This window comes from Pristiophorus japonicus, chromosome 13, assembly GCF_044704955.1.
Source record: "Pristiophorus japonicus isolate sPriJap1 chromosome 13, sPriJap1.hap1, whole genome shotgun sequence".
In the NCBI taxonomy this organism is placed as follows: Eukaryota; Metazoa; Chordata; class Chondrichthyes; family Pristiophoridae; genus Pristiophorus; species Pristiophorus japonicus.
In genome coordinates, this window is record NC_091989.1 from 152,117,509 (window position 1) to 152,134,325 (window position 16,817).

The 16,817-nt window shown below is 41.6% G+C and overlaps 1 protein-coding gene across 1 annotated transcript in view; it reads right to left on the bottom strand.

Moving 5' to 3' along the window:
- Nucleotides 1-2,266: 2,266 nt before the first annotated feature.
- spire2 (spire-type actin nucleation factor 2) overlaps nt 2,267-16,817 on the bottom strand; it is a 127,009-nt gene continuing 112,458 nt past the window's right edge. The window contains exons 12-15 of the mRNA XM_070896977.1: nt 11,445-11,512; nt 10,644-10,671; nt 7,104-7,204; nt 2,267-5,410 (exon numbers count right to left, since the gene is read on the bottom strand). Of these exons, the coding sequence (XP_070753078.1) occupies nt 5,206-5,410; nt 7,104-7,204; nt 10,644-10,671; nt 11,445-11,512 (402 nt within the window). The 3' untranslated portion in view covers nt 2,267-5,205. The remainder of the gene's footprint in view (nt 5,411-7,103; nt 7,205-10,643; nt 10,672-11,444; nt 11,513-16,817) is intronic.

The window sequence follows — 16,817 nt, forward strand, 5'->3', positions numbered from 1 at the left end:
ATTCAAGCTGCTGTATACTGTGGCTGGGGATTCCTGTTTCTATGAGAATCCCTGTGGGTGGTGGCCAGGATCAATTCTAGTAACAAGAGGGGTGGTGTCAAGGGGACAGGGACCTACCCGTGCTGATTTTTTGTTAGTTGTGACTTGTGAAGTGGGGTCTCAAAATGCTGTCAATGTGAAACCCCGATCGTTGGCATATATGGAATACAAGTGAAGCGCATTCAGGATCCTTCCCTCCATATTTCAAAAGAGCACCTTCTGTTAAATAATAAAAACAGAAAATGCTGGAAATAATCAGCAGGCCAGGCAGCATCTGTGGAGAGAAGTAAGAGTTAATGTTTCAGGTCAATGACCTTTCATCAAAACTGGAAAAAGTTAGAGATGCAACAGGTTTTAAGCAAGTGCAGAGGCAGGGAAGGGGAGGAAAGAACAAAAGGGAATGTCTGTGACAGGATGAACAGGGAGAGATTAAATGACAAAAGGTATGGTAGTACAAAGCAAAAGGAGATGGTAATGGGACAACAAACAAAAGATGAGTCTAGAAGAGGTGTAAATGGGAATGGCAGAATATCAACAGTTGCCGTGTGAAAAAATAGGGGCGGGGTTATGGAAATTGTTGAACTTGATGTTGAGTCCAGAAGGCTGTAAAGTGCCGAAACGAGAGGTCAGAGAGGGAGTGGAGAAATAAAGTGATGGGCGACCGGAAGCTCGGTGTCAAGCTTACGGACTGAACAGAGGTGGTCCACAAATCGTTCATCCAATCTGTGTTTGGTCGCCTCAATGTAGAGACCGCCACATTGTGAGCAGCGAATACAGTATACTAAATTGCAAGTAGTACAAGTAAATCGTTGTTTCACCTGGAAGGAGTGTTTGGAGCCCTGGGCAGTGGGAAGGGAGGAGGTAAAAGGGCAGGTGTTGCATCTCCCGTATTTGCACAGAAAGGTGCCGTGGGAAGGGGAGGAGCGATTGGGGGCGATTGAGGAGTGGACTAGGATTTCGCAGAGGGAGCGGTCCCTTTGCAATGCTAAAAGGGGATGGGGAAGATGCGTTTGGTGGTGGGATCATGCTGGAGGTGGCGGAAATGGCAGAGGATGATCCGTGGAAGGTGGAGGCTGGTGGGGTGAAAGGTGAGGACAAGGGGAACCCTATTTTGGTTCTGAAAGGGAGGGGAAGGGGTGAGAGCAGAAGTGCGGGAAATGGAATGGACACGATCGAGGGCCATGTCAATCACGGTAGAGGTGAATCCTAGGCTGAGGAAAAAGACATATTGGAAGTACGAGTATATGTTTGAGTACCCATCAATAACCTTCATATCCTGCAATACACAATCTAATTTTATAAACTGTTTAAATTACTGCTTTTAAAAAAAAATCTATAGTTTAATTACTTGTAATTTCTATTATTCTGTAGAGTCTACGGGCCCAAGTTTCCGATATCCGCTAGAACGGCGCACCTCTGAGAGGCCCACCTATTTTGTGGAATGAAAAGCGTGCCAAAAACTTACCTCGCGATTCTCCAAGTGCAGCAGGCCTGTTCAGCAGTCAGCGCAACGCAGCACAACAGCAGAGGGGTGGAGCTACAGCCCTGGACCAAAGAGTGCCGGCAGCTGCACGCGTGCGCAGTAGCTCCTGGCCCCCGGATTCTGTGTGCGTGTGTTGCTGGCTGTGTGGGAGGGGCCCGAAGCACGCAGCCCCGAGCCCTGGCTGGGCTCCCGAATGGGTAGGTGAGGTAGGAACTTTTTATTTATTGATTTATTGATTATTTTTTATTTATTGATTATTTATTATTGATGATGACTCTTTACTTTTAAAAGTAACTTCCCTCTAACTTCATTCCGCCCGCCCCCCCCCCCCATCTCTGGCTACCTGCGCCTAATTCTAAAGTGCACGCAAGGATTTTCTGAGCATACAAAAGTCAACACTTACTCCGTTCTAAGTTAGTTTGGAATAACTTTTCGGTGCCTAAACTTGCAAAACAGGCGTAAGAGGCTGGTAACACCCCCTTTTGAAAAAAAAACTAAACTAACTCACTAGAACTGGAGCAAACTAAATGCCGAGAATTGCGATTTCGAAGATACTCCAAAACTAAACAAGTTGCTCCAAAAAAATAGGAGCAACTCCACCCGAAACTTGGGCCCGTACATTACTAACATGTGATCAATGAAGTCTCCAAATATTTGCTTACAACTTTAACTCCATAAATTATTGACCAACAGAAGTGTCTCTGGACAGTTTGCACAATTTTATTTAATCCTGCAGTAAATAGAACTTGTATTTACAAGAAAAAAAACATACATACCAAGTTGGACAGCAGGTCCTATATAAAATGTGTATTTCTTTATTTTCATATTTTTAGCATGCTGTTTGACTGAAATCCAGTCATTGTATATACAACACACATCCCAGGGAAGGTGCATTGACAATTAGTCTTATTCATTGCTTCTCATTCTGAAGACTTTTAGTGCTGAAACACAGGTTTATTTCTTAAGTTCCTTTGGTCAAATGAAGTATCTTAAGCAGAAGCCAACATCTTTGCCCTACAGCATATGTCTGTATGATTTCTGTGATTGCTAGAGTATTGCTTTGAATGGACACCTGGAAGGGGAATTGCAGACATTTCTGTTGACTTAGTTAGAAACTGTTTTAACCTCTAGATACGAGAGATCTTCAAAACTGGCTTAGGAACTTCATTGCCACCACAGGTCCTATCCTGTAGAGGTGTATCCTTACGGTATGATGTTCTGTTGGGTTGCCATTGCACTTCTTGGTGGCTGCCCTACAGCATGCATTGCATCCAGCAGAGGGTGACCAGAGTAACCTTGTCAATATACTCAATGGAGAAGCCTTCAAGCCCATTAAATTCTGCCATCATGCACTGTTTACTGGGTCACCCTGGCTAAACATTTTAAACATGCAGAAAGACTAATGACAAACATTATGCCAGAATAGGATCAATGACAAAGTTGGCCAGTCCGATATATTTATACATTTTTAACAGTACATTCTGGAGCTGCACTACAATGTTCCTGACCAGATTTAGTCACAATCAATTGCACTCTTACAACCTCTATTCAATTATTTGGCCTCTGCCACAATCAGACAACTTATAAACAGTTAAACAAGCAATGTTTTGCATGAACTGAAACCTGCTTTGTCACTTAATCATTTAAGTTTCAAATCACCGAAGTCTGCAGCATATTCTCTATATTTGCTCACTTATCTGCCACTAAAAAGGTCAAGTTACAAGAAGGGAGAGCTTTAAATAATTTAGGTTTGCATAACACCAGCTATGCTTATAATTTTAACGTCCAATTTTCTCCCTTAAATTCGAATTTCCATTCTTCATTAATTGTTTACTTAGAGTATAGAGATGGTGAATATCCTGGTAGAACATTGCAAATACTAATAGCCTCATCATTATCTCATCTCTTTCCATTATGGGATGTTGACTGAATGCAGTGAGCACAAAAATGGCCAAACTGGGAAAGAGCTAAGGAGAATATAAAGTAAAAAAAAATCCAATCGCTTGGTACTCTGATTTCTGGAGTCCAACGATTTTATAAAAGCACTTGAGAATTTAAGCTTTATGATATTAGTTGAACCTCTCAGTTAGGTTTTAATTTTGTAACACTCCTTCAGCTAAATAAGTTCTAGTTCTAGCATCAATGTTAGTGTCCCTTTCACACTACTGTGAAGTTCTGGAATATCAAAAGATCCAGCAAAATACCGAGAAGGAATTCAAAGCAGTGTGCCCGAGCGTTCTACACATTCCTAAAGAGAAATTGCCCATTTAAAAATGTACTGATATGTTATGATACATTTTCCATTGTTACTACATCTTGTAAGGACTGGTGTATATATAACTCATAACACCAGATACTATTGATATACACTTCTTTGTAGATTTATGAGGCCATTGCTAATACTAGAAGACAAAGTGCTTTTAAAAGATTCTTTACTGCATTATTATAGCTGCTGTCCATTAAGTGGAGTAAAAGTGCTACAGCAATATATCTATTCACAATGGGCATTGCAGCAGCCAGTCAGATAACTGCAGCCAAAGGGAAGTTAAATGTCTTTTGTTGTACCCTAGGCCTGCTAACTCTGCTAACTGTAGTGACAGGACTAATTCGAACATCTCACTTTGAATGCCTGATCTCACTCCACCTATCATGGGAGTAAGATTCAAAGCTATTTCAGTTACACTATGTTCATGGAGATGCAACTCAGCTCGGAATAAAAAAATCACCTTAGGCTGCACTAAATCAGAATGAACACTGATGCTCTTGGTATTGTGAAATGCCTCATGCACAATCATGGCACAGTACACATAAACATTGATCCCCTGTGTCTAAGTTGACAAAAAAATGATGATTAATACTAGGACAGTTATTCGAGGATTGCAAATGGACCCACTTAAAAGTAGAACCTATGGTAGAACCCACAGCGTATAATGAGAGGCAGTGCTAGATTTGCACGCAGAACATCCTGAGAACCTTAAAACTTACATTCAGTCTCGGTCATAACAAAGTCTCCAATGTAATAGAATTTAAAGACCAGCAACAGCTGCTTCAGTAACAAGGAGGCATAGAAGAGCGACTTATAATGAAGCCTGCAGACGATTGTAACAAGTAAACAAAAGCTAAGAAAGAAAAGAGGAAAAATAAATTATTTTAACGAAATCATTAAAACTAAAATGTGAAAAAATAAATTTCCAATGTTGTGCATTCCAACCCGACCCAGCCTCTTGCCCCTGTCAAGATGGCCAAGTTTCAAAACTCTTAATCTGTACATTTCTCGACTCCCCGATCAGCTGGTTGCCAGCAATGGATGGAACTTTCAGATTTCACCCCCATCTCAAATATCAAAGGCCAAGCCTCCAAAGCCCATGAACTCATTTGGAGGGTCCTCATGTGTGCTTTGATTCTGCAGTAACTGTGAGTCATGCATCAATGTGAAAAGCATTTTACCAAGAAAATGTTAAACCTTATCACTTGACCTCCATAAACACCTGACTCATTTGTGTCCTTAATCCTCACCACATCTGTTCACGCCTGCAGGAGATCAAAATGACATTAGCACATCTTTGAAGCATTGCATATTGTTATTTTAGGAATTAACAACAGCACGTGCAGTGAGGCTGCCAACAGCTTTGGCTGGCATCATGTAGTGATTATAATACAATCAGTTCTTGCTTTTACTTTTTTCAGGATCTTGTTGAGCGAGTGTACATTGGCCGTGCTTTCCTCGAAGGGGTATTATTCAGAAGGTCCACGCTTTTTCTACTTGAATTGATGACGTCGGCAACAAATTTTGTGCATTCAGCACAAACGTCTTTGAAGCTGCAGCCGTGTGTATAAAGGTGGGGAAATTCCTGTTCTACTGACCGATTACTGAGACTCCTCAGAGACCTGCAACACAGAGACCAAAATCAAGATTTGAAAGACCAAGTACCAAACAGTAGGCTAAGTCCCTCACTTGCACTCTTACTTGGAAGACATTTTACTGACACCAAAAGTACAATGTTTGTCAAAATACTGGAGCCACGTACAGCTCGATAGCTAGACTTGTCAAGAGTATCAGAATTAAGCTATACCTGTACTACAGTAACAGCTCAAACCTTTATCTATTTAATCTCAGTGATAATTTTTTTCAGTTAAATTTGTGATTTTTCTAACACTATTACAGCACTAACAGCAACCGAGGGTAAGAATAGTACCTATCAACCTATATATTCAGTATTAACGTAAACAGTAATGCACCCCTCCATTCAAATAAAAAAAAAACTAAATACTGCTAGAGGCTGACCAGAGATGACTTCTTTCATCGCTGCTTGCAAACTTAAATTGTTTCCATAACTTTATCCTATTGACAAATGTCGGGGCGAGAACATCTCAGACTACAGGGAATTTTTGTTCTTTTCTCAAGTTTGATTAAATAACTTAAGATTTCCTACACTTCTAAAAGTCAATCATTCTGAATTAATGCATTCTTTCACCGAGGCAGATGATGATGATGATTTGGATCTCCATGACCACTGATATCAAAGAAATATTCAATATTTGTCCAAAACCCTGTTGCAAATATCCTGTCCTGCACTAATTCCCACTGACCTACATTGATGCCCTACCCCCATAGCCTCAAGTTTAAAATCCTCTATCCATGCTAATATATTACCCCCAGTCCCGTGAACTTTTATCAAACACAGTTCTAACACTATCTCTGTGATAAAGAAACTTCACTAGCAAGTACCTCAGATACTCGGCTTCCAAGGAGCAAGTTTTGAGTGAGTTTGGGCTGCACTCTATCTTTAACTGTTGATGTCACATGGATAATCCTTACTGTTGTTTCACAAAATAACTTTACGAAGTTTGATCTATTTCCACTTTTCCCCATGGCAGACTGTTCCACCCAGAGGCCCACTGACAAGTGCTTGAACAATATATTACATGCACTTTTCAAAATAGCACCAATAATAATTATAATTCTGTACATAGCAGTTACCTTACCATCCTGTGTTTTCTAAAAATTATGCAGATTCTTATAAAGCAGTTATTTTCCATTAATTAACTAAGCACTCGATAAAAGTTGCAGCAACTGCATCACAACCAGAGATCCTATAGCGCAGACATCATCCATATTAATGGCATGAAACATATTGATATTGTCGATATTACATGCTACAGCAGTGAGTAAAACCATCTGGTGAGCAACCTCTCTAGAATTATATTTCAGTTCAAACAAGCCTCAACCAAAAATAGAGCAAGACAGCTGAATAAATGTTATTCTCTACTTTTATTGAATTTGCTCAATTAAACCAATGACTCTTCCTTTGTAGTATTCGCATTTGCAAGCATTTTATAAAGATTAAACATAATATCAAACCTGCATCCTCCAAACCGAGTTTCAAATCCCATATCTTATCCATCATTAAGAACGCCTACTTCCACCTAGACATCATCATCTGCCTTAGTGCTGGCAACTGCGCTAAAAAAATGAAAGCTATTGTTGCTGCAGTTATATACTTTTCAATACCTCACTAAAATGAAGTTCAAGCTAAGGAAAGCTTCACTATCCAGTGTAGTAGAGAGTGCAGAAACTTACTGAGATTGGAAGCATCCTTTTGTCTGACTGGCTCCCTGGATATTCTCAAAACCCACAGTGTAGACTGGGATATGGGCAAGTTTCTTGGAGGGAATCCTCATCTGTAGAAAATAGAAGGAGCTATTTTTCATCGGTTTAGTATAGGCAAGGCACTGTTTCCATTAACCTCCACATACTCAGCATTTGTAATGCTGGGTGGAAAGGAAGAAAGATGTTCAGTTGAGATCTTGGGTTATTCATACAAGAGTGATTTTATATGAAAACCAAACAGAATAAACAATGAAATTCTATGTTGTGTAATAGGTTAGGAAGGACAGAAAAGTTGCCTAAACCAATTCTGCTTACAACAGCTGCTGCACGAGTACTTACAGTGTAAGGAGTATATATGGGGGCATGATGTGCCCATTAAAAGCCACAAAATGGTCAGACTCCTGCACCAGTGTGACTGGGCTACATTCTTCACATATTTACATTTTTAATTAATTTTAAATTTGCAAATTCTTTTTCAGAAGTACACTCATTAAAAAAGGCTTTCTCTTATTCTAGAATTATATTTCAGTTCAAACAAGCCTCAACCAAAAAATGAGTAAGACAGCTGAATAAATGTTATTCTCTACTTTTATTGAATATGCCCAATTAAACCAATAACTCTTTCTTCGTAGTATTCGCATTTACAAACTTTTTATAAATATTATCCAAAATATCAAACCTGTACTTTCTAATGGTAAATATTGATCACAAATCAGTCTACCATTCCCAACCAATCAAATGCACCATTTATGAGTGTCAATGTGTTGCAGCAGGATCACCCTTCTGCTAATGCCAGCTGCCAAAGGAAGGAGGCCCTTTAGTGGGAGGGGTGGGGGTGGGGGTGGGGGTAATTATTCTGAATAGATGCAATTATAAATTCAAGTAAAAAAAAACGATTGCATATACAACAGAAAGCCAGTCAGCATCAAGAACCTTCTTTGCTGCTACATCAGTATCTGTAAAATAGTTGGAACTAACATCTTAGATGTATTAAATCAACTCATGCCCCTGCCCAAGTTACTTTGAAATTGATTATTGTTGATTAATTTTGAAGACTTGGGGCTATGCAACACCTCGACCTCAGCACCCTCACTGCATGACACGTACATGAATATTGGCCTGAATTTGGCAGTCAGCGGCGAAGGGACGGCGCTCGCCGCTGTCCTTGAAGGAAGCTGCCCACAAAGATTTAGCGGGCTTTGTGGTGTCAATTTCCCCTATAGTGATGTCAATTTCATTCTGCCGCCATCAACAGGGGATCTGTGGTGTCCAGCAACAGTGAAGACATCAAGCAAGCTGAGCAGCCAAACAGATTGAAGAATTCTCAGACAACAAACCAAGAAGTAAAAAGCACTGATCATCATTCACTTTATAATCATTTTACAGAGCATGAAATAAAGATTAGGACATACACATAGGATTAAGGTAGAAGCTGATATATCATAAACTTAAAAAAATGAAAATGAATTTTTATTACATTAAAAATCTATGGAATTTTTAATCACTGAATGGAGGAAATGATTCTTCACAATATAAAATTAGCTTTTCAGGGCCAGAAAGGTGGCTCAGCAGTAATTATGATTCAGTAAGCCGTTAAAAATTCAGTTACACCTCATTCAACAAGGCTGAACTTTTTCAATGGTTTCTACAGCGAGTATAGTGCACAAGAACATAAGAATTAGGAGCAGCATACGATCCCTCGAGCCTGCTCTGCCATTCAATAAGATCATGGCTGATCTTTGACCTCAACTCCACTTTCCCGCCCGATTTCCATATCCCTGGATTCCCCGAGAGTTCAAAAGTCTCTCAGCCTTGAATATACTCAAAGATTCAGCATCCATAGCCTTCTGGTGTAGCGAATTCCAAAGATTCACAACCCTCTGAGTGAAGAAATTCCTCCTCACCTCAGACTTATATAGCTGACTCCTTATCCTGAGACTGTGCACCTTACTTCGAGACTCTCCAGCCAGGGTAAACAACCTCTCAACATCTACCCTGTCAATCCCCCTCATAAGGACATAGACAGGCTCAGTGAGTGGGCAAAAATTTGGCAGATGGCGTACGATGTCGGAAAGTGTGAGGTCATGCACTTCGGCAGAAAAAAAATCAAAGAGCATGTTATTATATAAATAGAGAAAGATTGCAAAGTGCCGCAGAACAGCGGGACCTGGGGGTACTTGTGCATGAAACACAAAAGGATAGTATGCAGGTACAGGAAGAGATCAGGAAGGCCAATGGTATCTTGGCCTTTATTGCAAAGGGGATGGAGTATAAAAGCAGGGAAGTCTTGCTACAGCTATACAGGGTATTGGTGAGGCCACACCTGGAATACTGCGTGCAGTTTTGGTTTCCATATTTACGAAAGGATATTCTTGCTTTGGAGGCAGTTCAGAGAAGGTTCACTAGGTTGATTCCGGGGATGAGGAAAGGTTGAATAGGTTGGGCCGCTACTCATTGGAATTTAGAAGAATGAGAGGTGATCTTATTGAAACGTATAAGGTTATGAGGGGGCTTGACAAGGTGGATGCAGAGAGGATGTTTCCACTGATGGGGGAGACTAGAACTAGAGGGCATGATCTTAGACTAAGGGGCCGCCCATTTAAAATAGAGATGAGGAGAAATTTCTTCTCTGAGGGTTGTAAATCCTTGGAATTCACTGTCTCAGAGAGCTGTGGAAGCTGGGACATTGAATAAATTTAAGACAGAAATAGACAGTTTCTTATAAACGATAAGGGGTTATGGGGAGCGGGTGGGGAAGTGGAGCTGAGTCCATGATCAGATCAGCCACGATCTGCAACATGGCAGAGCAGGCTCGAGAGGCCGTATGGCCTACTCCTGTTCCTATTTCTTATGTTCTTAAAATCTTATATGTTTCAATGAGATCAGCTCTCAGTCTTCCAAATTCCAGACAGTATAGGTCCAATTTACTCAAAAAGTTGATGTTCATGTCAAATCACTAATTATGTGTTGATTGCATCTGTGAAGACGAGAAAAGCGCACCCTGTGGAGGAGCAGGATATCACTGACAGCAACTTTGAGATTTCCATGTTTAATTGTCGCATGTGCAGGCACCTGAAGTTGCTGTCAGTTTTACACAGTCATGATGGTGAGCACGGCCAGTCTCGTCGTCATGACAACTGCAAATTCCAGGCCAGTATCATTTACTGCCTGAGCACTTCTATTGTTCAGGGAAATGGCAGTTGCTATACTTCCTGCATGAATAAACAGTTACTGTCCTGGGATCTGCACAAGTGGTGATCCTTAGCCTGTGTCACTTGGGTCAGGAGACATACTGCTCCTGTTTAGGGGTCCACTGTTTATTCTTTTTCCCACGAGTTTTAGGTCTTTTTATTCCATATAGATGTTGCAGTATCTAAAACAAAGTGCCACACATTGTTGAACCAAAAGGAATTCATTGGACAATATGTGGATCAAGATTTCATGGATCAGATTTCTGTGATAAAGTGTAAATGGAATTCTTTATCAAGTAACTTTTGTACCAACTCTTACCTTTAAACTGCAAGAACCACAGACTGATCTGAAGAGAAAGAAAATAGATGTGCTTTTAAATTATAGGAAAGTTTGTTACAGTACTACAAAGTAAATAATCTAAACTAACAATATTTATGAAATGATTACACAGATCTTTGGGCTATCTTTCATGTATTTCTTTTCATAATCTTGTCATGTTTGCTATAAGTCTGAGGCCAACATACTCGCCTCAAAATGCCTAGAGTTTAAACTGAAAGAAGAAATCTTTACATTGCAGTTATTTGACAAACATTTGTTCATTCTTTAATCTTTAATTAAAAATAATTCAATCCACAAATATACATGAATGTAATATCTTCACCTATTAGGTAAACAGTAATCAAATCTCATAAGAACAATTAGCACTTGTGTAGCACCTTTAATATAGAGAAACATCCCAAGGTTAAAACTAGTAAAATATTAAAACAAAGCATGCGTCTTGCAATTATGGTCTGGAATGTTTTTCTGAGATGTTCTGCTGAAATCAATTTAATCAAATATCTTTCGGGGGGCAAGGTTGTGCTCTTGTTTTGTGTAAGCCACAGAGGTTTCCTATAAAATACATTGCTCAGTGTTTTTCCATATATGAAGGAGGGGAATTTGAGTCTGCCGGTTCCCTCATGGCTTTACTCTTTGCTCCCTTTTTTCTAGGGTAACCTTTGAACTGAATGAACTGGTGGATTAACTGGACCCCATACAGACATTTTGCTGGAAATGTTAACCAGTACATTTGCAGTGGTAAAAAAGTTAGAGGAGAACTGTTTTTGTTAGTCAAGTTACCTTTTACAAAATAGACATGTTGAAGGCCATGAGAACAAGGGGAACTTCACTTTACAGCAACAGCACACCTGCAGGGCAAAGATCAAAAGTAAGATGTCAGAACCCTGAAAACCAAAAGGACTGAACATAAAATTCCAATTTACACATCGTAGCTATAAAATGTAATATATGAAATAGAACTTTTTTTCAGCATTGTTCACCATTTTCATTTGTGACCCGAAAGCACGGAGCAGATAAACTAGGCCTGCAGGGGAGACCGGAGGAGGCAAGGGGAAGAAAAAGGAACACATAGCATTTCGGTGTAAAGTATTCATTACTTAATTTTTTCATAATCCTAGCTACAACTAAACTCGTACTAAGTGACCACTCTGAAAAAATTTAATTGCTGGGGGCATATTTTCCACTGTATGTAAAGATACATTCTGTTCTATTGCAGCACTAAATTATTATACATTTCACCAGCAAAATAATTTTATACAGGGAGCAAAATATTTCCCCAGATGTGTATAGGTGATGTCATCACTGGATCCAGACCGGAATTGTCTGCATGGTAAACAATGGCATTTTGTACCTTGTACCAACATCCCCAACATCGAAGCACTGACCACACTCAACCAGCTCCGCTGGGCAGGCCACATTGTTCGCATGCCCGACACAAGACTCCCAAAGCAAGCGCTCTACTCGGAACTCCTACACGGCAAACGAGCCCCAGGTGGGCAGAGGAAACATTACAAGGACACCCTCAAAGTCTCCTTGATAAAGTGCAACATCCCCACCGACACCTGGAAGTCCCTGGCCAAAGACCGCCCTAAGTGGAGGAATTGCATCTGGGAGGGCGCTGAGCACCTCAAGTCTCGTCGCCGAGAGCATGCAGAAAACAAGCGCAGGCAGCGGAAGGAGAGTGCGGCAAACCAGTCCCACCCACCCTTCCCTCCAATGACTGTCTGTCCCACCTGTGACAGAGACTGTAATTTCCATATTGGACTGTTCAGTCACCTAAGAATTCACTTTGAGAGTGGAAGCAAATCTTGCTCGATTTCAAGGGACTGCCTATGATGATGATGATGATGTGTACCTTGTGTAGGATCCGTTCCTCCCGCCAACGGTAAAAATTGTACTATTAAATATAAAAATCCAGAACTGCATTACAGCCCACAAAAGGTGGGCAGGAAAGGGTTAATTCAAACATTGCAGCCAAACCATCAGACATCATGAGAGACAATGATACAGAATATCTGCTATCGATCTAAATCATCAGACAATGGCATCAAAAGAGAGACAATCATCAACAGAGCACCAGAAGAGACACACATTCACACCTTAAATGGTTTCTATCTGAAAAGATATAGAAATATAGAAAATAGGTGCAGGAGTAGGCCATTCGGCCCTTCGAGCCTGCACCACCATTCAAGAAGGTCATGGCTGATCATTCACCTCAGTACCCCTTTCCTGCTTTCTCTCCATACCCCTTGATCCCTTTAGCAGTAAGGGCCATATCTAACTCCCTCTTGAATATATCCAATGAACTGGCATCAACAATTCTCTGCGGTAGGGAATTCCACAGATTAACAACTCACTGAGTGAAGAAGTTTCTCCTCATCTCAGTCCTAAATGGCTTACCCCTTATCCTTCGACTATGTCCCCTGGTCTTGGACTTCCCCAACATCGGGAACATTCTTCCTGCATCTAACCTGTCCAGTCCCATCAGAATTTTATATGTTTCTATGAGATCCCCACTCATCCTTCTAAACTCCAGTGACTACAGGCCCAGTTGATCCATCCTCTCCTCATAGGTCAGTCCTGCCATCCCGGGAATCAGTCTGGTGAACCTTCGCTGCACTCCCTCAATAGCAAGAACGTCCTTCCTCAGATTAGGAGACCAAAACTGAACACAATATTCCAGGTGAGGCCTCACCAAGGCCCTTACAACTGCAGTAAGACCTCCCTGTTCCTATACTCAAATCCCCTAGCTATGAAGGCCAACATACCATTTGCCTTCTTCACCGCCTGCTGTACCTGCATGCCAACTTTCAATGACTGATGTACCATGACACCCAGGTCTCGTTGTACCTCCCCTTTTCTTAATCTGCCGCCATTCAGATAATATTCTGCCTTCGTGTTTTTACCACCAAAGTGGATAACCTCACATTTATCCACATTATACTGCATCTGCCATGTGTTTGCCCACTCACCTAACCTGTCCAAGTCACCCTGCAGCCTTTTAGCGTCCTCCTCACAGCTCACACCGCCACCCAGCTTAGTGTCAACTGCAAACTTGGAAATATTACACTCCATTCCCTCATCCAAATCATTAATGTATAATGTAAATAGCTGGGGTCCCAGCACTGAGCCCTGCGGTACCCCACTAGTCACTGCCTGCCATTCTGAAAAGGACCCGTTTATTCCGACTCTCTGCTTCCTATCTGCCAACCAGTTCTCTATCCACGTCAGTACATTACCCCCATTACCATGTGCTTTAATTTTGCACACCAATCTCTTGTGTGGGACCTTGTCAAAAGCTTTTGAAAGTCCAAATACACCACATCCATTGGTTCTCCCTTGTCCACTCTACCAGTTACATCCTCAAAAAATTCTAGATTTGTCAAGCAGAATTTCCCTTTCATAAATCCATGGACCGATCCCTGCTTTCCAAATGTGCTGCTATTTCATCTTTAATAATTGATTCCAACATTTTCCCCATTACTGATATCAGGCTAACTGGTCGATAATTACCCGTTTTCTCTCTCCCTCCTTTCTTAAAAAGTGGTGTTACATTAGCTACCCTCCAGTCCATAGGAACCGATCCAGAGTCAATAGACTGTTGGAAAATGGAACATGCACATATTCATTTACCTTAAGGCTTTACATTTTAAGAGTGGAAGCAAGTATTCCTCAATTCCGAGGGACTGCCGATGATGACATTGTTAAAGAAGCATACCTTGGACCATGGCTCCTAAAAGACTGGTATCAGTGTAGGCCCAGACAATGGACCGGACCCTGAACCATTTGAATATGAATGCTAATAGAAACCAACAATTAAGTCACCTTGGGAAGGTTACATTGTAAAGGACCGGACCCTACAGAAAGACGGTGGCCAAAGTAATTATGGACATCACCATCATAGACAGTCCCTCGGAATCGAAGAAGGCTTGCTTCCACTCCCAAAGTGAGTTCTTTGGTGGCTGAATAGTCCAACGAGAGCCACAGACTCGGTCACAGGTGGGACAGACATTCGTCGAGGGAAGGGGTGGGTGGGGCTGGTTTGCCGCGCGCTCCTTCCACTGTCTGCGTCTGACCTCTTCATGCTCTTTGCATCGAGACTCGGGCGCTCTTCGGCCAGGGTCTCCCAGGTGTCAGTGGTGATGTCGCACTTTACCAGGGAGGCTTTGAGGGTGTCCTTGTAACACTTGCGCTGCGCATCTTTGGCTCATTTACCATGAAGGAGCTCCGCATAAAGCATTTGCTTCGGGAGTCTCGTATCTGGCATGCGAACTGTGTGGCCTTGCCAGCAAAGCTGATCGAGTGTGGTCAGTGCTTCAATGCTGGGGATGTTAGCCTGGACGAGGACACTGATGTTGGAGTGCCTGTCCTCCCAGGGGATTTGCAGGATCTTGCGGAGACATCGTTGGTGATATATCTCCAGCGACTTGAGGTGCCTTCTATGCATCGTCCATACCTCAGATCCATACAGGAGGGCGGGTATTACTACAGCCCTGTGGACCATGAGCTTGGTGGTAGATTTGAGGGCCTGGTCTTCAAAAACTCTTTTCCTCAGACGGCCGAAGGCTGCACTGGCGCATTGGAGGCGATGTTGAATCTCCGCACCAATGTCTGCCTTTATTGATAATAGGCTCCTGAGATTTGGGAAATGGTCCACGTTGTCGAGGGCCGCGCCGTGAATCTTGATGATTGGAGGGCAGTGCTGTGGGGGACCTTTGTCTTACGGATGTTAAGCGTAAGGCCCATGCTTTCATATGCCTCATACTCTATTAGCCATCAAGAGTTCACATTTGATGCTGTCATTGTGTTAAATCTGTTTCAAGATTGCAAGTTGGTTTTTGGTATAGAGAAGACCCATTTTCGAAGGCAAGGGAGCAGTATAGGAACAGAATCGAAACAGTCTTTGGGACACAAGCTGCAACCAAGAAAAGGGCCTACAGTCAACCTCAGAAGACAGCCGAGGAATTGATGATTGTATGTTTGTTCCAGCCAAATCATAGAAGGGTTCTGTGATTTGGTCTGGGTAACTTTATATGTAACAGTCAAATCACGGATGGGTTTAACTATGTCATATTGTGCGATGCAAATGACCCTTTCGTAGGCGTTTGTATTCTGGGGTTTGTTCGTCCTATATAAATACTGAAGTAGTTATTCAGGGGAGGTAATTGTGTGTATGTTCAATAAACAAACGAACCTTGGTTGAGCCAAAACCCTGTGCCGTGTGTATTTTGTTCTTTTAGATCCTGACGTCAAAGAACTGTGTGTAATGGGGGACTAGGTATTTAGAAACCCTTACTTGTTTGTTTGTTTGGACATGACAATCTGTGCTATGTTTTGAAAGTTAAACAAGCTGAGAACACAGAAATCTAGGCGGTACAATGAGAATAAAAGCTTCAAATTCACATCTGAATTAATATAATACTCAGTTTCGAATGGATAGACTTCCTGAATTGGCTGAGCAGAATTAGCCCAATTTGCTGGTAATTACAGAGCAGTTGTTTAGCACAAGATTACTGTTCACAGTCTGGTAACTGGAAAGAACAGAGGCTCTGAAGCCAGTTTTCAGTATCATTTCAAGTTTCAATCTCAGCAATGAATGCTGCCCCAGTGTACATGTTAGCTGAGTTTTTAAACTAGTACTTACAGCCTCAGGAAATGCTGGTATGCTGTCTGTCTCACTTGTGATTGGGATGTGTATCACTGGTTGGCTAAGACAAGGCACAAAATTGATGTGTGAAGCTGCAGAGGAGGCCACCTGCCGCTGCTCACAAACCACTGGAGATGCCATGGTGGTGAATGAGCGGTTTGGGGGGAGCGAACGGTTTGGCAAAAAGGGGAGAGAAAAAAAAAGAGCCAAGGGGAATGAATAATAAACAACATCATAATAGAACTGAACAGCGCACAAGAAATAAAAACTTGCATTTACATTCAATATCACCGGAAGTCTCAAAGCTCTTACAGCCAATGAAGTACTTTTGGAGTGTAGTCACTGTTGTAATGTGGGAAATGTGGCAGCCACTTTGTGCACAACAAGCTCCCACAAACAGCAATGTGATAATGACCAGATAATCTGTTTTTATTAGTGTTAAGTCCTGACTCTAATGTACTGACTTACACGAGACACATGCTGAAGGCAAGGTCACCCAGGACCTG